This window comes from Bombina bombina, chromosome 7, assembly GCF_027579735.1.
Source record: "Bombina bombina isolate aBomBom1 chromosome 7, aBomBom1.pri, whole genome shotgun sequence".
In the NCBI taxonomy this organism is placed as follows: domain Eukaryota; kingdom Metazoa; phylum Chordata; class Amphibia; order Anura; family Bombinatoridae; genus Bombina; species Bombina bombina.
Window position 1 is genome coordinate 462657624 of NC_069505.1, and position 25498 is coordinate 462683121.

Consider the following 25498-nt stretch of genomic DNA (forward strand, 5'->3'; position numbering starts at 1 on the left):
TAGCCGCGTCTGCCACGGCGCCCTGCCTTTTGATAAAGCCGGGAACCCGGCGAAACATGTCAAGGGAGGAAGGGGGAGCTCATGGGAGCTCAGTGTAGTTGTTTTTTTTAAAAATACTTGCTGGCATAATAATAATTTTTTCAGACTAGAACCTGCAAAACTCATTTAGTGTATTGATCACTTTGATAATGATAGTTAACTCGAGAATAGATTCAACTTAGTGAACAATATAGCACTTGCAATACTCGAGCGAACTAGACTATAGATACCAGTAGGCTCCTAATGACAGTGATTTGTAAAAAATTACGCGGTATAGTTACAAGTAGCATTTGTTTAATAATACTTTAAGCGTGTGACTAAATAAAGCTATCTAACTATTTAGTAATTAAACAAGAAAACTGTGATTAAACAGCAAGGTAGATAAACTTGCTGACACAGTACACTTATGTGTGTCAGAAGCACCAACGCTGCATACTAACAGCACTGCACAACATTGATTTGCAAACAATTACGCTACAAAATTACAAGCACTGGTTGTTAAACAATACCTTAAGCTTGTGGCTAAATACAGCTATTTAATTATTTAGGAATTTAACAGAAGACTGCGAGTAGGCAGCAGGGTAGATAAACTTCCTGACATAGTATACTCATGTGTGTCACAATTAACAACGCTGTATACTAACAGCATTACACAGCATTTAAATACTGAATGGAATTTATGTACACTAATAGCACTGCACAGCATTTCAATGCTGAATGAAATTCATGACAGTACCTGATACTATGGGATTTTCAAGCATCTAAGTTTTGTTATCAAGTAATTTTAAACTGATGGCAATGCATACAGCACTAGATTTATTTTAACCCTTAATACAAATACTGATAAGCGTTAAAGGGGCAGAGTTCCAAGAATACATATATATACATAATATATACGCAAATATATTACGCAATTCTAATATTAATGGACTCTGGAACCCATGTTATACGCAACTCAGGGATATAATAGAAGTACACTTGATCCAACATTTATATTGAGGCTGAGTACCAGCTGTTCAAGTATAATTTCAATATTCAGCTCTATCTGTTGTGCTTCAAGTAACTGTACTGTGTATCAGGGTCGAACAAGCTGTCTTATGATCGTACAAGTATACACCAAGCACTATTAATTTCCTTATGTCTAATTTATACACACCGAGAAATCCTACCAAAAGTCATCCACTGTTATTTTAGTTGATAATTCCTATTTGAATCTATGGACCACAATAGCCTCAGTCCATTATCTAAGACTTAATATAAGTTATATGATAATAGCAGCATGACAATTACTGTTCAAAATAATAACTTATATAATTTACTGATTTAAGTTTCTAATCAGCCAGACTGATTTGGTACAGTGCAACTGGTACACCTATAGTACTGATTATTTCTATCTAGTATTTTCAGTTACTTTAACATTATTGTGCTAATATGCAGTATTAGGAATAAGGGATTAAATGCTTACCGGATCCTTCTTCACAGAGGAGAGGATTAAACATAACTTAATTAAATAACTATGTACATGAGAATGTAGTGCGAAATAACCACAGACAAACTTTTTATGGGAAAATTTTGTGACCGTCACAGGCCATAAAATTTTATTAACCTAACAAACTAGATAGAACTGATAGAACTGAAAATATATATGGCAGCATAGAGATCAGCTACCCAGAACAGCAGGAGATCACCGGCCCAACGGGAACAGCAGCAGAGGGGTCTCTGCCCTAAGGAGATGACGCTGAGGGGTTGCAGAGATCACATGACCATCCCTCAAAAGGGAGGAAGGAGGGTTACCGTCACGTGCACGTGAGGGCCTACCCTCCTCCCCGGAAGTCTGGCCATCACTCACCCCTAGCGACCTTCTCCTGCGCAACCGGACCGAGGATCTCCCGCCGCCAGGGTGAAAAGAAGATCTTCCACCTAGATAAGGATTCCCTGTTACCAAGCCGTGTAAACCGCATAACAGGGAGAGGAGATCCATATCCTACAGTAATGGCTTATTGGGCCTAGGGTGAGTAGCCATAGCCCTGCCATTAAGGTGCCGTCGAAAATACAACATCATTAAAACATTACAAAAGGGGAAGGGAGGGAGGGGAAAAACTGCTTCAGCCAGGATCCGGAGAAGAAGAGGAAGTTGCAAGGGAGAACTTGGCTTATCTACTGGTAAGGAGGGGCCTACCCTAAATTGCAACAATGTTGCACCCAGCACCTTCCCTCTCTCTTCTAACCCACTCTCCTACAGGCTTAACCCTTAGACTGCTCCAGGCTTATACTAAGCCCTACACTGCATTAAGGGATTAAATGCTTACCGGATCCTTCTTCACAGAGGAGAGGATTAAACATAACTTAATTAAATAACTATGTACATGAGAATGTAGTGCGAAATAACCACAGACAAACTTTTTATGGGAAAATTTTGTGACCGTCACAGGCCATAAAATTTTATTAACCTAACAAACTAGATAGAACTGATAGAACTGAAAATATATATGGCGGCATAGAGATCAGCTACCCAGAACAGCAGGAGATCACCGGCCCAACGGGAACAGCAGCAGAGGGGTCTCTGCCCTAAGGAGATGACGCTGAGGGGTTGCAGAGATCACGTGACCATCCCTCAAAAGGGAGGAAGGAGGGTTACCGTCACGTGCACGTGAGGGCCTACCCTCCTCCCCGGAAGTCTGGCCATCACTCACCCCTAGCGACCTTCTCCTGCGCAACCGGACCGAGGATCTCCCGCCACAAGGAAGCATTTTAATGGTACCCTTGCCGCCAACCCACAACCCGATTTACAGGAGGGGTAACAGAGCTCTCTGAATGTCCCCTATGAATAAATCCAGCCCCACATCTGAAAGGTGAACTTTATCCCTTCTATATAGCTCGGTTCTATCAGCCGAAATGGCTTCGTGCCGTACCACGAAGCCACCTGACCCAGTGACGGTTTTCGCTACAGATGCATTGATCTTCTTCCTAACCCGGTATGCCGCCGTATGGGCCGACATATGCCTCCAGTGGAGACGGGGTATTATATGGGACCACCCTATCATGACCCCCGGAATGCGTACTCTTAGCCACCCAATGTCTGCCTGCATAACCTTAATCAACTGTAAAACTGGTATGGCCCCCACATCGTTACCCCCTAGGTGAAGAATAATAATGTGAGGCTTCCCCCAGCGTACCAGGGCCTCAGATATGGTTCCTGCTAATTGGGGCCAGCACATCCCCCTATCACCCAACCACCTAACGGATGCCTTGTTGGGAGGGAGACCTAGGGATTGGCCAAATGGGAGGGACGCACAGCGTAGGGAGGCCCAGTGGACAAAGGAGTGGCCCACAATCCAGATTCGCTTCACCCCGGGGGTAGTGCCTGTGGAGACAAACATTTTAGTATCCTGAATTAACATCTAAACATTAAACAATTGGACGGACATAGGTTCTGAAACAATTGGACCGCCAACGCCCAATACGTTTTATGTCCTCGCACGAGGAGGCCGCTTGCGCAGCGTTAGTCGCGGCCCCTATGCGAAAAGAGTGCGGGGCCAGTCTGCTAGCGTCCAGCCCCGCCTGGACTGCCGCCAATTTTAGGACCCTACCGAACTGAAATTTGGAAAGGGATCTGCCGTCCGCATGGACCAGAAATTGCCCCGGGCCAGGCGGCCTTTGAGCCAGGTAAAGGTTAACGCAGTTAACCGCGCAGCATGCGCTGTTCACCTGAGGGTGAACGGGGATCCAGGTTCCCTTTCCCTCCTGATCTGTCTTTGATCGCGGCAGAAAAAGAAGTAAGGAATCAGGGGCAGCTCTAACGTGCTGCAGTTGTATACCTGCCCCTGACGCCTGCTTGGAGGGTGCTACTACCTCACTAACTCTAAGAGCGACGGCAAAGGCCAGATTAAACGCAGTTTTGAAGAGTAGGGCTTCAAAATCTGATCTACAGACCACGTCGAGCGCCAAGAGCAATCGCTCCAGGCGGTCGCGGGTGATGGGTTCGCGCGTGTCTATTTTCCGCTGCTGCGATCTGCCCCAACCCTTGATCACCTGCCTAATAAAAAAGGAATTGGTTGGGTCAGGAATGGCTAATGCCCTATAGAAAAATGAGAGGGCGGCCAATTTGGATTGTATTGCCCCCTGACGGGCCCCAGAGGCATGCAAACTCACCAGCCAATCATGTAAGTTGTCCCTAGACCCCTGAGCAGCGTCGGCTCCCCTGGACGCACAGAAATTGTCCCATTCAGACCACATGCGGGCATAGGCGTGCCAAGTGGATGGTGCTAAGGAGGAGCGGACCAACGGCAGTAAGGCTATCCAGGAAGGACGAGCTGCCAAAGGAAATCAGGACAGCGTAAACCCACGGCTGCAGCTTTGGGGGCTAACTTGCGAAATGTCACCCATTCGAATCGTGACAGGGCGTCAGCTACAACATTGTTAACGCCTGGGACATGACGGGCCTGGAACTGGATGTTAAGGTCCAGACAGCGCAACACCAGGTGGCGCAGCAAGGTAATGACCTTTGCTGAGGTGGCTGACAAGTTATTGATCGCAAAAACCACACTGATGTTGTCTGTCCAGAACACAACAGTCCCGTTCGACAACTTCCCACCCCACAGCTCGACCGCCAAGACCACGGGGAATAGCTCCAGGAGAGTCAGGTTTCGAGTAAGGCCTGCTGGGGCCCAGGACTCCGGCCAGGGCTCCGCGCTCCACTCTCCCTGGAAATAGGCCCCGTAACCGTGCGATCCAGCTGCGTCAGTGAAAAGGTGCAGTAACTGGCTAGACATGGGAGGGGTACGCCACACCCGAATCCCGTTAAATCGCGTGAGAAACTGTTCCCAGACTACTAGGTCAGCCAGCAATTCACTCCCTAGGGTTATCTTTGATTTCGGGTTTGACCTACCACTAAGCTGTCTTTCCAGTCTACGGTTAAAAACCCGACCCATGGGGATAACTCTGCAAGCGAAATTAAGCAAACCTAACAGGGATTGTAACTGTTTCAGGGAAATAACTGCATTAGAGACTGCCGCTCTGACCGCCTCAAGCATGCCCTGAACTTTATCAGGTGGCAACCTACAGAGCCGAGCCTGGGTGTCGATTTCGATTCCCAGGAAAACTAAACAGGACGCGGGGCCTTGCGTTTTGTCCTCTGCCAGGGGCACCCCGAAATGTCTCATGACGCTGCGCATGATGTTCATTGTGGATAAACAATCATCGGAGCCTGCTCTCCCTACAATGAGAAAATCATCCAGGTAGTGTGCTATGGGATCGCTGCCCACTTCTGAAGCTACGACCCAATGAAGGAAACTACTGAATGCTTCAAACAAGGCGCATGACAAAGAGCAGCCCATGGGCAGGCAGCGATCCACGTAGTACACACCTGCAAACTTACAACCCATTAGATGGAAAACTGAGGGGTGGAGTGGAAGAAGCCTAAATGCCGACTCAATGTCTAGTTTCGCCAATAGAGCACCATGACCCGCCCTCCTGACCAGGTCTAGTGCGCTATCAAAGGATTGATAGCGCACTGAGCTGAGTTGGGGGTCAATGGCATCATTGACTGAGCTACCTTTTGGGTACGACAGGTGCTGAATGAGGCGAAACTTCCCTGGCTCTTTCTTGGGAACCACCCCCAACGGGGAAATGACCAAATCAGGTAAAGGTGGGGCAGCAAAGGGGCCAGCCATTCGCCCTAAAGTCACTTCTTTATTAATTTTATCCCTCACTACTTCGGGGTGTTGGTATGCTGAAATAAGGTTCCTATTAAATCTCTTACCCTTGATTTGCCTAAATGTGGGGATATGAAAACCAAATGAAAAACCCTCCCATAACATACGTGCCGCCGCCTGGTCTGGGTAAGCCCACAACCATGGTGCCATGGCATGTACCTTAATTGGCGTTTCCGCCTTTCTGGCCCAAGTTTGCTGAAGGGGGCTTATTGGTCTGGTCCCTTCGCTTGATGCAGTCACTGCCAGGGTGTGGACCAGAGCAGTACCTGCAGACGTGTCTGAAGGTGCATGCGCTACCCTTGTCGCATTTTTTGTCCTGGAAGGGCCAGCAGGTTCCCCCCCGTTTCCTGCTTCTGGTATTGCGAAAGGACTGCTGCGCTGATTGCTGAGTTGAAGTTACAGCAGCGGGTGCACCCCCTTTTGGGTCCATTCGCTGCCACAACTGGTTATCAGTAGAGTCAAAAGTCAGGGAAGGATTTCCTGCCATTTTCCTCCTGAACTCAGCATCATATTCCCTCCACACACCTTCACTGTGATTACGCTGAATCCAGTGAATAGTGTCCGTGTATTTTAGGATAGGCAAACTCTGGGAGGGGTACTTTTCAATATAACAGGAGGAAAAAACCCTGAAGCACTGGAGCCACTCATCAAAAGTGTCTGGGCGTTTAAATTTTTTAGGCCCTGTTCCCTCAGCGCTCCTCTCTCTCTGCCTATACGCCTCCACCGAAAGGTCAAATATATTAACATATTTTCCACGGTGAATCCTACTGACCACCTTTTTGCGCAGGTGTCTATGCAATGAGTATATTTTTCCTGGGCTTGCGTCCCCATAAAGGGCTGCTCGCCTTTCGGAGATGGCCCTGGTAGGGAGAGGTTCAGCTGGCACCTCTGTAGATGGGTTTTGCGGGGCGGTGTTACTGGCGCTGTCCTGCTTATTATCTGGCTTGACCCCCCTCTTTAAAATTTTCTTAATCATTCTAAACATTTTCTTCTGACCTGCCCCTTGTAAACCCAAGGAAGAGTCAGTCTCAGACCCTGAGTCAGAAGAGGATGAGTCAGAGGAAGAATGGTCATTGTGTGTAAATAAAGCATTCTCACCGTGACTAATGGCAGGAGGTCCCTGACCCATGCTGGAAACGGGCTGGCCTGCTTGCTGGTTTTGGAGGGCGAGTCCTGAAGACCCTTGCTGTGCAGTGGAAGTGGTGGCTGCTGTAATGCTGCCTGCTACTCCTGCATCCGCCCCACTCATGACTGTGGCAGTGTTGGTCCGTGTTTTTGCTGCACTTTGTGATCCAATTGCCCCCTGCAAAAGAGAAAGAATTTGGCGAGCACTTTGCCCAATGGATGTGTCTGGATTATCAGTAGCAAGGGGTGGATGAGCTATATGAAGCGGTGTATGAAACCCCTGACTCGCTGACTGTCCATTCGCAGATGTCTGAGCATTCACACCCTGCTGGTCTACAATAGGGTTATGGCTTGCCTGGCTTATTGATTGTGCATGGTTTAATGAGTGTGCATGAGCGCCCTGCGTGGCTGCAATGGGGGAGTGGATACCCTGAGCAAGGGGTTGTACTCCATGTATGCCTAACATAATGGGATGTTGTAGCTGGCCTAAAGATTGCACATTTGCATTATGTATGCCAACCAGGGGTGTATTATATCCCTGAGGTGCTGCTTGTACGTTCACACCATTCAAAACCGCATTCACACCAATGGGGGATGGTAAATGATGAGACGGTAAATGATGCTCAATGTTTTGATTCACATGCATACTGCGATCATTGCCTTGATTCACATGCAGACTATTATCAGACATATGTGTATTAATGACCATATCATGCGGCTGAGCGGCCGCTTGTACTAAACCACTATCAGCCCTGTGTGGGTTAATAATATCGGGAGCGGCCTGCTGAACGGCATTTGCGTTATCTCCCATTTGTAAAAACTGTAATGGCCTCATTGCCCTGGAAGGGTTAACTCTGCGTGTCCCCCTACCCCCATCACTGGCTATCTGCCTGGTACTACCTCTTATGATGGAGCGACCCCTTTGATGCCCCTGAGGATTAACATTCAAATGTGCTGTTCGCTTGCGCTGTTTGCTTGCGCTGCTAATGCCCCTCCGACCCCCCACTGATAACCCGCCAACGGCCAAGGACGGCTCTCGGTGCTCACCTGCAAGTGGCGTTGCCCCGGGAGCCGATGCCCTTGCGACCGCGCGGGAATCTGCCAAGCTGGAAGTGCCCATGTCCGCTTCCGGTGACGTCACTAACATGGCGTTGACACCGGAAGTCGGACCCGGACCACGCGGCTGGCGAAGGAGATCGCTAGGCCCCGGGGGGAGCAGCATAGGCCCTGGGGTGGCATGGGCCTCGGGTATGGTGCGCCTAGGGGCAAGTCCGGGTGTTGAGGGCTGAGGGGCCGTTACAGAGGCCATGTTCCGGCCGGGCTGGGGATCGCGTGTTGCCACGTGTGGTGCCTCAATGAGAGGTGTGAAAGGGCGATGGCTGCTGGGGGTAGTTAAAGCAGGATCCGGATCCTGACTAGAAGGATCAGGAGGGAAAACAGCTGGTGTCACACTGGGCCCTGGGGAGGCTGCAGCCATTGCGGATATTATGTTTTTCAATAGGTCAGAAACTGCTGACATAGCAGCAGGGGGTACAGCACTAAGAAATGAGGCCTGTACACTATCAAGGGGTAAATTAACCTGCTGGGTCTGCAATGCTTGCGGTGTGGGGGATTCCTGAGCTAACTCAATATCAATAGGTCCCTGCTCTTCCACATTATGAACCTGGGCTGACACAACAGTAGTATATTGAGTTGGGGGAATGATATCTAAATCATCCTCAGAAATAGATTGAACACTTATCTTTATTTTTTCTTTTGCAGGTGCAGGAGGTTCCTGTTCCGACTGGTAACGTCTGGGAGGCAGAGTAGAACGCCTGGAACGATGCATAGCTGCACTGGTGATGACAGAACCGCTAAGGAAAAACTGCTTCAGCCAGGATCCGGAGAAGAAGAGGAAGTTGCAAGGGAGAACTTGGCTTATCTACTGGTAAGGAGGGGCCTACCCTAAATTGCAACAATGTTGCACCCAGCACCTTCCCTCTCTCTTCTAACCCACTCTCCTACAGCCTTAACCCTTAGACTGCTCCAGGCTTATACTAAGCCCTACACTGCATTTAGTGCTGCATTTGCTGAGATCATATATTTAGTTATACCACTATTGGTCTAAGTTTCTCTAGTGGCTGCTAATTATCCTTGTCGTTGGTAATTACCAGATCATATTATTAAGTGGTTCTAGTCTCCTATATTCAGTCGTTGTACTGGGAACACCAGCATTTTAGTTTTAAATCAACCCATATTTTAATATTTCTAATAAAGATTAATGTTTTAATTTGTGTGAATCTTTTTTCAACTCCAGAAACTTTGGGGTCATGTGAGTGCTTATATAGTATCTTTTTTTGTTAGTTTCTTTAACTAACATATTTGGAATGCACATTATTTTTATTATAATATACCTTGATCATGAATCAAGGTATATTATAAAATAAAATAATGTGCACAAATAATAGTTATGTAATGATGCTTTTGGTCCGTTTTGCTTTTCTTTTTTTAATATACCATGTCCAGAGAGAGACTAGTCCTGACTGACATGATGATCAAGGGATAGAATAATAAAATAAATGTGCACTGCAGAAATAATATAGCACTGTATTTAACTGCCTTTAATAGATTATATAATCTTTCTATACATATTTCTGTGAATTATGTAATATAAATGTGACCAGTTATGGCTCATGCATCTATAATGTAAAGAACATTGTCTTTTTAAAGACATCTTCCTTTTAGATGCAACTTCCTTTATGTGTTTATTTTCTGTTTAATGTTAACCCCATTACACACCTGCATTTTATAGGCAAATACCTAGGAGCTTAACCCTTACATTCTCAAAACTACAAATTGTATGAACATAGCGCCCTCTTGTGTACCAATGGGTATGAATGGAAAAAATTAAAAACAACTATTTAACGCACAGTAAGAGGTGTCCAACTTGGTAAGGAGACCACGAAGATAGCATTGTACGCGGATGACGTGACACTATTCCTAACAAACCCAATAGGCTCCTTGCCAGCTCTTTTTGATATCATTGACGAGTTTGGAGCTCACAGTTACTACAAAGTAAATGTCTCCAAAACGGAGGCCCTACCAGTATGCATTCCAACATTTGAATTGGATGTATTACAAACATCGTACTCTTTCAGATGGTCGCAAACCACTATTCGACATTTGGGGGTGCAACTTGGTCCAGACCCGAAAGTAGTGATTGCTGTTAACTATTCGGATCTTATCAGAGAAGTCACTGAGCTTACTTCCTCCTGGAGTCTTAAGGAGATCTCCTGGTTGGGCCGCATTGCATCTTTCAAAATGACGATCTTGCCTAAAATCCTATACTACTTTCGCTGTATCCCTCTCAATGTCCCCAAAGCTCTAATAGTTAAGCTCCAATCTCTTGGACAACACTACATCTGGGGCAGGTCTAAGTCTCGGGTTGCGGCGAAAATCCTCCAAAAAAAGTATGAACATGGAGGGGTTGCAATGCCTAGCATACGCGGATATTATGAGGCAGCCAGGCTTTCTCACATTACGGCATGGGCGAACAAAGGGGAACCGCAGGGATGGAAAAGCATAGAAGCCCTAGCCCTTCCTCTAGGCTTAAAACTGGCAGATCTACCCTGGATTCCTGATCATTGCCTTGACAATTTAGGACTAAAAAATGCCATTGTCAGAGATAATCTGAAAGTTTGGCATAGCCTTAGAAATCTACGCGACATTGCCCCACATCCATCTCCCATTCATTCCCTACCAGCCTTACTGGCAGCCCTACCTGACACACACATACAGCAATGGAGTGAATGGGACCTGCAATCGGTCTCTCACCTTTACCCCTCAGGCACCTTACTCACTCCCAAGAGTATTAACATAATCCTTCCAGAATCTCCCCCTTGGGCCGCTTTTGAATATTCGAGACTCTATGCCTTCTTGACATCCTGGGGATTCACCAAAACCCTAAATAGACCCCTGACTAACTGGGAAAAATTGTGGCAGCTTCCTATCAAGACTCCCAGACTCATATCGTTCCACTATGACCTCTTACAGATGTCTACTAACAGCGATAGACCTTGGCAGTTGAGGGCCTGGGAGGGAGACTTATCCAGACCAATTACAGATAGAGACCTACGTACAGCTATGACATTAACTAAAAAGACCGTACACTGTGCAAACACTTTAGAGGCCTACATGAAACTATTCCTGAAATGGTACTATACCCCCTCGAGATTGTCACAAATGTTCCCTACAACGTCTCCTTTATGCTGGAGAGAATGTGCGCAGAGAGGCTCGGATATTCATATATGGTGGGACTGCCCAAAACTCGCACCCATTTGGAGTCAGATAGCAGACCTCTGTACCCACCTCGGGCTCTCTATCCAACTCACCCCTGCAATTGCTCTCCTGCACATCTTCCCAAGAAGTGTCCCAGCCCACGTTTCTAAATTGATCATCTTTGTCCTAGCGGCCACGAAGTTGGCGATAGCAAGAGCCTGGAAGCAGGCCTTACCCCCATATATTATGACCATTACATCTGTAATACAGGTATACGCCAAAATGGAACAAAGTTTCTATTTTAACATGGATAAAGAGGACCTATACTGGCAGATTTGGGAGCCTTGGTTTAACTACCAGGGTAACCATAGCTAAATATGTAGACATGATAGAGCCCCTGACTATTTCCATTCACATAATTAAACTTTCGTACTTAATTAGACTGTGCTAAGTAACTGATGGCTCCTGCCTCTCTAAATTTATGGTCAAACTCTGTTTCTCTCCTCCTATCTCTGACCCTATTCCCCCCCCCCTTACTCCCCTACCCTCCCCTCTTCCCCCTTCCCCCCTCCTACTACATGTGACCCACCCTCTGCCCTAGCCCGTACCTTTTCCTCTCCTTCACCCTCTCAGAAAAAGCCTCCCCTGCCTGGAGATGCGCACTACGTTTATTGGAAGAAGTGTGTTGACAGACATTTCTGAGCTGGCTTTCTGAAGTCTCTAGAAAGTTATGTCCATGTGTGGGACTGGAGTATTACCCTAGTCCCTATATTTAAAGTTTGTTTACAATAACAGAAAATGAGGTTTACGTAGTTGTTATTTTACTTACTTTTGATATGTTTGATTTATATGCTTTGCATCATCATCAATATCTATGCACACTATGTAATGGTAACAAAATAATGTATATATACATGTGAACTTATTGGTCATTCATGCTGTAACATGTGTTGTGATGCATAACCCTCAATAAAAATATTTACAAAAAAAAAAAAAAAAAGGGAAAGTATTTAGAAATCTCTGCTGTTTAGTAAAACAATAATTACAGAACGCATAACAAAATCCTAATTTCATAAAGCTGTAATTTGGAGGCAAATTAAGACATGGATTTCTTGTAACAAAAAATTCTATTGCCTGTTAGGTCTTACAATTATTCCACTATAAAAGGTTACTGAATATAATTGCAGTTGTTTATTCTTTAGTACACTTTGTTGATGTTTAAAATGTTTATATTTGGGAACATTTCTAATGGAGGGTTTGTCATATAAATATACATATTTTTATGGAAAAAAAAGCAAAGTTAGGGCAACACTATTGCATTCAATCAGTTTTAAACAGAATGAAAAATGCAAATAGCTTGAGTTTTTTAATTTTGAAAAAAGTTGCAATTTGAAGTGGATGCATTTTTACTTAATACTATTAAAAGGGCATGCTACCAAAAACAAACAAACAACTATTTAGAGGCCTCAAGCACCTGAAATATACTCAAATTTATATACTTAATATTGAATTAATAATGTATATTGCAATGTTGTAAACAAAATCAACATTGGTGAATTTACATAAATTGATGTTATAAAGAATGGCTCATTATTACAGCTGATAACATGAATAACCAACAATAAAGGCAAAAAGCAGACAAAAAAATACACACAGGGTCAGTAAATGGAGTCACTGTGCCCTGACACTGTATAATATCACATTCCCCAGCAGTGTCACCTCTCCGATCAGCTGCTGTGTGATAATTTTACTGAGAACATGCAGAGACACAGACAGAAGGTAGGAAATACACAAAGGTTCAGATGGGTCAGTAAAGGGGGTCACTGTGTCCTGAAACTGTATAATGTCACATTCCCCAGCAGTGTCACCTCTCCGCTCAGCCAGTGACTGCTGCTGTGTGATAATGTTACTGAGAACACGCAGAGACACAGACAGAAGGTAGGAAATACACACAGGGTCAGTAAAGGGAGTCACTGTGCCCTGACACTGTATAATGTCACATTACCCAGCAGTGTCACCTCTCTGCTCAGCCGGTGAGTGCTGCTGTGTGATAATGTTACTGAGAACATGCAGAGACACAGACAGAAGGTAGGAAATACACACAGGGTCAGTAAAGGGAGTCACTGTGCCCTGACACTGTATAATGTCACATTCCCCAGCAGTGTTACCTCTCCGCACAGTCAGTGAGTGCTGCTGTGTGATAATGTTACTGAGAACATGCAGAGACACAAACAGAAGGTAGGAAATACACACAGGGTCAGTAAAGGGAGTCACTGTGCCCTGACACTGTATAATGTCACATTCCTCAGCAGTGTCACCTCTCCGCTCAGCCGGTGACTGCTGCTGTGTGATAATGTTACTGAGAACATGCAGAGACACAGACAGAAGGTAGGAAATACACACGTGGTCAGATGGGTCAGTAAAGGGAGTCACTGTGCCTTGACACTCTATAATGTCACATTACACAGCAGTGTCACCTCTCCGCTCAGCCGGTGAATGCTGCAGTGATGTGCGGTGACTTCAGAGGCTGGTGAGGCAGTGGCTAGGAATCGGATACGCCTTCATTCTTTAGATATCCTTTGAAGAAATAGCAATGTACATGGGCGAGCCAATCGCATGAGGTATCTATATGCAGCCACCAATCAGTATCTATTGAGCATATCTAGATATGATTTTCAACAAAGGATATCTGATTTTCTTCATTCTTTTGATATCCTTTGTTGAAAATCATATCTAAATATGCTCAGTAGCTACAGAGCATATTTAGATATGATTTTCACCAAAGGGTATCTGATTTTCTTCATTCTTTTGATATCCTTTGTTGAAAATCATATCTAAATATGCTCAGATGCTACTGAGCATATTTAGATATGATTTTCAACAAAGGATATCTGATTTTCTTCATTCTTTTGATATCCTTTGTTGAAAATCATATCTAAATATGCTCAGTTGCTTCTGAGCATATTTAGATATGATTTTCAACAAAGGATATCTGATTTTCTTCATTCTTTTGATATGCTCAGTAGCTACTGAGCATATTTAGATATGATTTTCAACAAAGGATATCAAAAGAATGAAGAAAACCAACAATGTAAGAGGACAGTGACTCTAGGTGTGCAGGGTCCTACTGTGTTATGGTTTAGAAAATAGCATGAGAGGGGATGAAGCAGATGTCAGATTTGTATCTGGTCAGACAGTAAGTAGGTGGGTTAGGCAGGCTTTATATTTATGGTTTTGAGGCATGAAGTTCTACAAAATGTCTGGAAAAGAGAGGCATCCAAATAGCTTATGGTGAGTAAGTAGTGAGAGAAAAGCCTACACAGTATATATCAGATATAATACAGTGGCATATTTAGGTTTTGTGCTGCCCTAGGCACTAAAAATTCTGCTGCCCCACCCCACAGGTTTTAGGCTTTTTTTAGCCATAATACTTTTTGGTCAGGGTGCAACATGCTTTTTTTATTTTTCATGCTATTTTTAAACTAAATCAGAATAAAAGAGGGAGAGCAAGGAAGAGAATGAAGACACTCACACACACTAAGACACACAGACATAAAGACACATTCACACACAAAGTTACACACACACAGACACAGACATAAAGACACTGACATTCACACACAGTTACACAGACATAAAGACACTTACTTTCACACACACAGTTACACAGACATAAAGACACTTACATTCACACACACAGTTACACAGACATAAAGACACTTACATTCACACACACAGTTACACAGACATAAAGACACTTACATTCACACACACACAGTTACACAGACATAAAGACACTTACATTCACACACACACAGTTACACAGACATAAAGACACTTACATTAACACACACAGTTACACAGACATAAAGACACTTACATTCACACACACAGTTACACAGACATAAAGACACTTACATTCACACACACAGTTACACAGACATAAAGACACTTACATTCACACACACAGTTACACAGACATAAAGACACTTACATTCACACACACAGTTACACAGACATAAAGACACTTACATTCACACACAGTTACACAGACATAAAGACACTTACATTCACACACAGTTACACAGACATAAAGACACTTACATTCACACACAGTTACACAGACATAAAGACACACACACACACAGTTACACAGACATAAAGACACACAGTTACACAGACATAAAGACACACAGTTACACAGACATAAAGACACACATAGTTACATAGACATAAAAACACACACAGTTACACAGACATAAAGACACTTACATTCACACACACAGTTACACAGACATAACGACACTTACATTCACACACACAGTTACACAGACATAAAGACACTTACATTCACACACAGTTACACAGACATAAAGACACTTACATTCACACACAGTTACACAGACATAAAGACACTTACATTCACACACAGTTACACAGACATAAAGACACACACACACACAGTTACACAGACATAAAGACACACAGTTACACAGACATAAAGACACACAGTTACACAGACATAAAGACACACATAGTTACACAGACATAAAGACACACACAGTTACACAGACATAATGACACACACACAAAGACAGACATAAAGACACACACAGTTACACAGACATAAAGACACACACACACAGTTACAAAGACATAAAGACACACAGTTACACAGACATAAAGACACACAGTTACACAGACATAAAGACACACATAGTTACAGAGACATAAAGACACACACAAAGACAGACATAAAGACACACACACAGTTACACAGACATAAAGACACACACAGTTACACTGACATAAAGACACACAGACACACAAAGACACAAACTCTCTCACAAACACACACTGGGCATTATCCATTTGGCACCATCACAGTTTAACTTGTGTAACAGAAAATAGTGCTATACTATTCTTTCTTTTCTTTTTTTTAAGAAAGGGAAACAGTGCACACTTATAAGTCCCTTATGCTCACAGTATCAGTTATCTGCAGCGGAGAAAGGCCATAAAAAATGGCACGGGGAAAAAAAAAAAAGATAATTTTTAAAGTCATAAACTTACCTTGCCTGACGGTGTGGTCTTCTCCGTCCTGAAAGCCCCAACCCCCGTTGTCTCTTCACTGCTACATTCCAGCAGTTAGGGAAGTTAGACAGCATGTCATAAACAAGCCCAGCTGTCAAAGGTCCCACAGCACCGGCAGAAGTATCACTCTGATCCCTGCACTTAGTGCCTAAAGTTTAATCATAGCTGAGTCATGGCACATGGGGCAGAATAAAAAATACAGCCTTTTTAATGTGCTCAGTTTGTGTGGCTAATATACAGCTGCAGCCTGCAGTATATAAGCCACGCAAACTGAACACATTAAAAAGGCTGTACTTTTTATTATAGAGCCAGCCAGGATGTATGTTACCTTATGTTTCTCTGCAGGTTGCGCCCTGTGTACCCGTTGCTCCCCAGGCTAGCGGCTACTGCCGGTTTGCCCGCCACTATGAGGCCCTGATTTCAACACAGTCAGAGTGAGGTTCCATTCCCACCCATCCGTAGCAGCCGCTGCCTCATGCATTAGTGTGGCAAGTTTTTGATCTGCTTGTTGTGTGTCTGCGGCTATGATGTGGATGTGTTGCCCCTGCCTAGACTCAGACACCAATAAAGGGCCAATTCTTGAGTGCCCCGGCCCCAAAAAGTGCCGCCCCCTCAAATCTGCCGACCTAGGCCATAATATGCCCATGCGCCCGGCACTCAGCACAACAGACTCAGACTTGCTGTCGTCTGATTGGCTGAGAGGCGGCAATGGCTCCCGAGGCTTTCAGAGTCAAGCCTCCGGTGGGAGCAGTATGGGCCGCAAGAGAGCACTGCAATGGCACCTATTCTCCTCCTGGTGGCAGTGTCTCAGCGGCCCATAGACATCCATAATACCTTGCATTCATATTGCGCAATAGAAGGATAGCTGGCAGGACTCTAGTTGCGCAATATGAATGTCAATGTATTTCTGTTACGTTTTTTTTTTACAGTAACACATCAAAATAATAAAGTACTGATTTTGGTGGAGGGGTGGGGGGTAGACGGGGTCACCTTTTTATTAAAAAAAAATGAAAAAAAAAAAAGATTTTTTTTATTTTTATATAAAAAAAGGCTGTAATACCTAGATTGGCCAAGGGAGGCACTGCCTCACCTGCCTCCTATGAGTGCACGTCACTGCATTACCCAGCAGTGTCACCTCTCCGCTCAGCCAGTGACTGCTGCTGTGTGATAACGTTACTGAGAACATGCAGAGACACAAACAGAAGGTAGGAAATACACACAGGGTCAGTAAAGGGAGTCACTATGCCCTGACACTGTATAATGTCACATTACCAAGCAGTGTCACCTCTCCGCTTAGCCGGTGACTGCTGCTGTGTGATAATGTTACTGAGAATATGCAGACACAAAAACAAAAGGTAGGAAATACACACAGGGTCAGTAAAGGGAGTCACTGTGCCCCAGGGACGTGCACTCATAGGAGGCAGGGAAGGCAGTGCCTACCCTGCCATATGTGGCCAAACCTTAATTTTAATTAAAACAAAAAAAAATGAAAAAAAAATATATTTTCCCCCCATGTAATGCTATGGAGAGGCAGGTACAGGAACGCTTCTCTCCATTGCAGTACATAGGTCAAAGGAAAAGCTGTGCTGCAGCGCCACCTTTGTTCTGTCAACATATTAGCAGCAAAAATTGGGACCAATAGGAGGCACCCCTCTTGATGCCTCCTAGCAAGTGAAGGATATCTAGATTAATCAGAAGGAGGATGCAGTATCTATTTTTATTTTTCTCTGTGTCTCCATTTATTTAAAGACTGCTATTAACTTGTAATTCACAAATCAATTGAAAGATGTTGCATTGTGTTTTTAATATGTGCTGCTTTTATACAAGTTTATATTAATAAAAGGAGATAATGAGTCATTTAAAAAATTTATGTAATTATTGCAGTTGTTAAATGTTTTTAGAAATAATGCCACTGTAAAGTAACTGGTTAAACACACAGTCAAAGGGAGACATTTAAAATTAAACTTTCATGATTGAGGTAGAGCATGCTATTTTAATAGACTTCTAGTTATTTATATTTTGAGAATTAACATCAACTGTTACTGGCCCCATGTCAGCAAATCAAATTAGTTTTTGAAAGGAACATGAAAGTCATAATTACATTTCCATCATTCAGAAAGAAATTGCACAAAAAAATAAATAAATAAACTTTCTATTTTACTTTTATTATTATGTACTTCATTCTTTTGGTATCCTTTGTTGAAGAGCATACCTAAGTGTGATGTGCACGTGCATTTCTTGAACACCATATTGCAGCAGCTGTGTTGGCAGTATTGATAACTTGTCCTTTGTGTAAAACTTGTATGGTAAATTATTTCTATTTTTACAATACAGTAGTGAGTATAGAAGAGATTGTGTATCATTCTAATTGCTTAGTAACTGGCACTGTGCCACAGAATTGTGTGAGTGTGTATGTGAGCAGAGTGTGTGTGGGTGTCAGTGAGCAGAGTATGTGTGCTTAATTCTCCAGGTAATCAATACATTTCCGATGAGCTAGTGCTTTAGTGCAGTGTTTCTCAACAATGGTCCTCAAGTGCCCACAACAGGCCAGGATTTCAATATAGCTGAATCAGTGCACAGGTGAAGTAATCAGCTGATCAGTAACTCTGTGGTTACTAACTTGCTCTCACCCATCACCTGATTATGTCACATGTGCAGTGGTTTAGCTATCATTTAAACCTGCCCTGTTGGGGGTACTTGCGGCCCTCTGTACATGTGTTTCTCCGGCGTATCATATCTAGTGCCTCACCAGCCTCTGTCCTCACTGCACGTCACTGGGGTAATGTGACATTATACAGTGTCAGGGCACAGTCACCTAGATTTAGAGTTCTGCGTTAGCCATCCAAACCAGCATTAGGGGGTCCTAACGCTGGTTTTGGCCGCCCCCTGGTATTTAGAGTCAGTCAGGAAAGGGTCTAACGCTCACTTTCCATCCGCGACTTTTCCATACCGCAGATCCCCTTACGTCAATTGCGTATCCTATCTTTTCAATTGGATCTTTCTAACGCCGGTATTTAGAGTCTTGGCTGAAGTGAGCGTTAGAACTCTAACGACCAAACTCCAGCCGCAGAAAAAAGCCAGGAGTTAAGAGCTTTCTGGGCTAACGCCGGTTCATAAAGCTCTTAACTACTGTGCTCTAAAGTACACTAACACCCATAAACTACCTATGTACCCCTAAACCGAGGTCCCCCACATCGCCGCCACTCTAATAAATTTTTTTAACCCCTAATCTGCGACTGCACACCGCCGCAACCTACATTATCCCTATGTACCCTTAATCTGCTGCCCCTAACATCGCCGACCCTATATTATATTTTTTACCCCCTAATCTGCCCCCCCCTCAATGTCGTCGCTACCTTACCTATACTTATTAACCCCTAATCTGCCGACCTGACCTCGCTGCCACTATAATAAATGTATTAACCCCTAAACCGCCTCACATTCCTTCCTCAAAAACCCTATAATAAATAGTATTAACCCCTAATCTGTCCTCCCTAACATCGCCGACACCTAACTTCAAGTATTAACCCCTAATCTGCCGACCGGACCTCGCCGCTACTATAATAAATTAATAAATGTATTAACCCCCTAAAGCTAAGTCTAACCCTAACACCCCCCTAAGTTAAATATAATTTAAATCTAATATAATAAAATAAATCTTATTAAATAAATTATTCCTATTTAAAGCTAAATACTTACCTGTAAAATAAACCCTAATATAGCTACAATATAAATAATACTGCTGTGTAATGTGACATTATACAGTGTCAGGGCACAGTGACTCCCTTTACTGACCCTGTGTGTATTTCCTGCCTTCTGTCTGTGTCTCTGCATGTTCTCAGTAACATTATCACACAGCAGCAGTCACCGGTGAGCAGAGAGGTGACACTGCTGGGTAATGTGACATTATACAGTGTCAGGGCACAGTGAAACCCTTTACTGACCCATCTGACCCTGTGTGTATTTCCTACCTTCTGTCTGTGTCTCTGTATGTTCTCAGTAACATTATCACACAGCAGCAGTCACCGGCTAAGCGGAGAGGTGACACTGCTGGGGAATGTGACATTATACAGTGTCAGGGCACAGTGACTCACTCTACTGACCCATCTGACCCTGAGTGTATTTCATACCTTCTGTCTGTGTCTCTGTATGTTCTCAGTAACATTATCACACAGCAGCAGTCACCAGCTGAGCGGAGAGGTGACACTGCAGGGGAATGTGACATTATACACTGTCAGGGCACAGTGACTCCCTCTACTGACCCTGTGTGTATCTCCTACCTTCTGTCTGTGTCTCTGTATGTTCTCAGTAACATTATCACACAGCAGCAGTCACAGGCTGAGCGGAGAGGTGACACTGCTGGGGAATGTGACATTATACAGTGTCAGGGTACAGTGACTCTCTTTACTGACCCATCTGACCCTGTGTATTTCCTACCTTCTGTCTGTGTCTCTGCATGTTCTCAGTAACATTATCACACAGCAGCATTCACCGGCTGAGCGGAGAGGTGACACTGCTGTGTGATGTGACATTATACAGTGTCAGGGCACATTGACTCCCTTTACTGACCCATCTGACCCTGTGTGTATTTCCTACCTTCTGTCTGTGTTTCTGCATATTCTCAGTAACATTATCACACAGTAGCACTCACCGGCTGAGCTGAGAGGTGACACTGCTTGGGAATGTGACATTATACAGTGTCAGGGCACAGTGACTCCCTCTACTGACCCATCTGACCCTGTGTGTATTTCCTACATTCTGTCTGTGTCTCTGCATATTCTCAGTAACATTATCACACAGTAGCACCCACCGGCTGAGCGGAGAGGTGACACTGCTGAGGAATGTGACATTATACAGTGTCAGGGCACAGTGACTCCCTTTACTGACCCTGTGTGTATTTCCTACCTTCTGTCTGTGTCTCTGCATGTTCTCAGTAACATTATCACACAGCAGCAGTCACCGGCTGAGCGGAGAGGTGACACTGCTGGGGAATGTGACATTATACAGTGTCAGAGCACAGTTTCTCCCTTTACTGACTCATCTGACCCTGTGTGTACTTCCTACCTTCTGTCTGTGTCTCTGCATGTTCTCGGTAACGTTATCACACAGCAGCATTCACCGGCTGAGGGGAGAGGTGACACTGCTGGGGAATGTGACATTATACAGTGTCAGGGCACAGTGACTCCCTTTACTGAGCCTGCGTGTATTTCCTACCTTCTGTCTGTGTCTCTGCATGTTCTCAGTAACATTATCACACAGCAGTATTCACTGGCAGAACAGAGAGGTGACACTACTGGGGAATGTGACATTACACAGTGTCAGGGCACAGTGACTCCCTTTACTGACCCATCTGACCCTGTGTGTATTTCCTACCTTCTGTCTGTGTCTCTGCATGTTCTCAGTAACATTATCACACAGCAGCAGTCACCGGCTGAGCAGAGAGGTGACACTGCTGGGGAATGTGACATTATACAGTGTCAGGGCACATAGACTCCCTTTACTGACCATGTGTGTATTTCCTACCTTCTGTCTGTGTCTCTGCATGTTCTCAGTAACATTATCACACAGCAGCAGTCACCGGCTGAGCAGAGAGTTGACACTGCTTGGTAATGTGACATTATACATTGTTAGGGCACAGTGACTCCCTTTACTGACCCATCTGACCCTGTGTGTATTTCCTACCTTCTGTCTGTGTCTCTGCATGTTCTCAGTAATATTATCACACAGCAGCATTCACCGGCTGAGCGGAGAGGTGACACTGCTGTGGAATGTGACATTTGACATTATACAGTGTCAGGGCACAGTGACTCCCTTTACTGACCCATCTGACCCTGTGTGTATTTCCTGCCTTCTGTCTGTGTCGCTGCATGTTCTCAGTAACATTATTACACAGCAGAAGAAACCGGCTGAACGGAGAGGTGACACTGCTGAGTAATGTGACATTATACAGTGTCAGGGCGCAGTGACTCCATTTACTGACCCATCTGACCGTGTGTGTATTTCTTACCTTCTGTCTGTGTCTCTGCATGTTCTCAGTAACATTATCACACAGCAGCACTCAGCGGCTGAGCGGAGAGGTGACACTGCTGGGGAATGTGACATTATACATTGTCAGGGCACAGTGACTCCCTCTACTGACCCTGTATGTATTTCCTACCTTCTGTCTGTGTCTATGCATATTCAAGGTAACATTATCACACAGCAGCAGTCACCGGCTGAGCGGAGAGGTGACACTGCTGAGGAATGTGACATTATACAGTGTCAGGGCACAGCAGTGACGTGCAGTGAGGACAGAGGCTGGTGAAGCACTAGATATGATACGCCGGAGAAACACATGTACAGAGGGCCGCAAGTACCCCCAACAGGGCAGGTTTAAATGATAGCTAAACCACTGCACATGTGACATAATCAGGTGATGGGTGAGAGCAAGTTAGTAACCACAAAGTTACTGATCAGCTGATTACTTCACCTGTGCACTGATTCAGCTATATTGAAATCCTGGCCTGTTGTGGGCACTTGAGGACCATTGTTGAGAAACACTGCACTAAAGCACTAGCTCATCGGAAATGTATTGATTACCTGGAGAATTAAGCACACATACTCTGCTCACTGACACCCACACACACTCTGCTCACATACACACTCACACAATTCTGTGGCACAGTGCCAGTTACTAAGCAATTAGAATGATACACAATCTCTTCTATACTCACTACTGTATTGTAAAAATAGAAATAATTTACCATACAAGTTTTACACAAAGGACAAGTTATCAATACTGCCAACACAGCTGCTGCAATATGGTGTTCAAGAAATGCACGTGCACATCACACTTAGGTATGCTCTTCAACAAAGGATACCAAAAGAATGAAGTACATAATAATAAAAGTAAAATAGAAAGTTTATTTATTTATTTTTTTGTGCAATTTCTTTCTGAATGATGGAAATGTAATTATGACTTTCATGTTCCTTTCAAAAACTAATTTGATTTGCTGACATGTGGCCAGTAACAGTTGATGTTAATTCTCAAAATATAAATAACTAGGAGTCTATTAAACTAGCATGCTCTACCTCAATCATGAAAGTTTAATTTTAAATGTCTCCCTTTGACTATGTGTTTAACCAGTTACTTTACAGTGGCATTATTTCTAAAAACATTTAACAACTGCAATAATTACATACATTTTTTAAATGACTCATTATCTCCTTTTATTAATATAAACTTGTATAAAAGCAGCACATATTAAAAACACAATGCAACATCTTTCAATTGATTTGTGAATTACAAGTTAATAGCAGTCTTTAAATAAATGGAGACACAGAAAAAAATAAAAATAGATACTGCATCCTCCTTCTGATTAATCTAGATATCCTTCACTTGCTAGGAGGCATCAAGAGGGGTGCCTCCTATTGGTCCCAATTTTTGCTGCTAATATATTGACAGAACAAAGGTGGAGCTGCAGCACAGCTTTTCCTTTGACCTATGTACTGCAATGGAGAGAAGCGTTCCCGTACCTGCCTCTCCATAGCATTACATGGGGGGAAAATATATATTTTTTTCAATTTTTTTTGTTTTAATTAAAATTAAGGTTTGGCCACATATGGCAGGGTAGGCACTGCCTTCCCTGCCTCCTATGAGTGCACGTCCCTGGGGCACAGTGACTCCCTTTACTGACCTTGTGTGTATTTCCTACCTTTTGTTTGTGTGTCTGCATATTCTCAGTAACATTATCACACAGCAGCAGTCACCGGCTAAGCGGAGAGGTGACACTGCTTGGTAATGTGACATTATACAGTGTCAGGGCATAGTGACTCCCTTTACTGACCCTGTGTGTATTTCCTACCTTCTGTTTGTGTCTCTGCATGTTCTCCGTAACGTTATCACACAGCAGCAGTCACTGGCTGAGCGGAGAGGTGACACTGCTGGGTAATGTGACATTATACAGTGTCAGGGCACAGTCACCTAGATTTAGAGTTCTGCGTTAGCCATCCATACCAGCATTAGGGGGTCCTAACGCTGGTTTTGGCCGCCCCCTGGTATTTAGAGTCAGTCAGGAAAGGGTCTAACGCTCACTTTCCAGCCGCGACTTTTCCATACCGCAGATCCCCTTACGTCAATTGCGTATCCTATCTTTTCAATTGGATCTTTCTAACGCCGGTATTTAGAGTCTTGGCTGAAGTGAGCGTTAGAACTCTAACGACCAAACTCCAGCCGCAGAAAAAAGCCAGGAGTTAAGAGCTTTCTGGGCTAACGCCGGTTCATAAAGCTCTTAACTACTGTGCTCTAAAGTACACTAACACCCATAAACTATCTATGTACCCCTAAACCGAGGTCCCCCACATCGCCGCCACTCTAATAAATTTTTTTAACCCCTAATCTGCGACTGCACACCGCCGCAACCTACATTATCCCTATGTACCCTTAATCTGCTGCCCCTAACATCGCCGACCCTATATTATATTTTTACCCCCTAATCTGCCCCCCCCATGTCGTCGCTACCTTACCTATACTTATTAACCCCTAATCTGCCGACCTAACCTCGCCGCCACTATAATAAATGTATTAACCCCTAAACCGCCTCACATTCCTTCCTCAAAAACCCTATAATAAATAGTATTAACCCCTAATCTGTCCTCCCTAACATCGCCGACACCTAACTTCAAGTATTAACCCCTAATCTGCCGACCGGACCTCGCCGCTACTATAATAAATGTATTAACCACTAAAGCTAAATCTAACCCTAACACCCCCCTAAGTTAAATATAATTTAAATCTAACATAATAAAATAAATCTTATTAAATAAATTATTCCTATTTAAAGCTAAATACTTACCTGTAAAATAAACCCTAATATAGCTACAATATAAATAATAATTACATTGTAGCTATTTTAGGATTTATATTTATTTTACGGGCAACTTTGTATTTATTTTAACTAGGTACAATAGCTATTAAATAGTTAATAACTATTTAATAGCTACCTAGTTAAAATAATTACAAAAGTACCTGTAAAATAAATCCTAACCTAAGTTACAATTAAACCTAACACTACACTATCAATAAATTAATTAAATAAACTACCTACAATTATCTACAATTAAATCAAATAAACTAAATTACAAAAAAAACAAAACACTAAATTACAAAAAATAAAAAAAATTACAAGAATTTTAATAATTACTAATTATACTAATAATTTAACTAATTACACCTACTCTAAGCCCCCTAAAAAAAATAACAAAACCCCCCAAAATAAAAAAATTCCCTACCC

The 25498-nt window shown here is 43.6% G+C and overlaps 1 protein-coding gene across 2 annotated transcripts in view; it reads right to left on the reverse strand.

The window, feature by feature from the left end:
- Positions 1–1845: 1845 nt before the first annotated feature.
- Positions 1846–25498, reverse strand: part of LOC128666733 (uncharacterized) — a 36879-nt gene continuing 13226 nt past the window's right edge. Inside the window, exons 1-2 of one of the 2 annotated variants that reach the window (XM_053721484.1) lie at positions 6852–7672; positions 1846–3403 (exon numbers count right to left, since the gene is read on the reverse strand). In XM_053721484.1, coding sequence (XP_053577459.1) covers positions 2826–3403; positions 6852–7587 — 1314 coding nt within the window. In that variant the 5' untranslated portion in view covers positions 7588–7672 and the 3' untranslated portion in view covers positions 1846–2825. Of the gene's footprint in view, positions 3404–5767; positions 7673–25498 lie in introns of those variants that run through there. The other variant, XM_053721485.1, reaches the window with a different exon arrangement.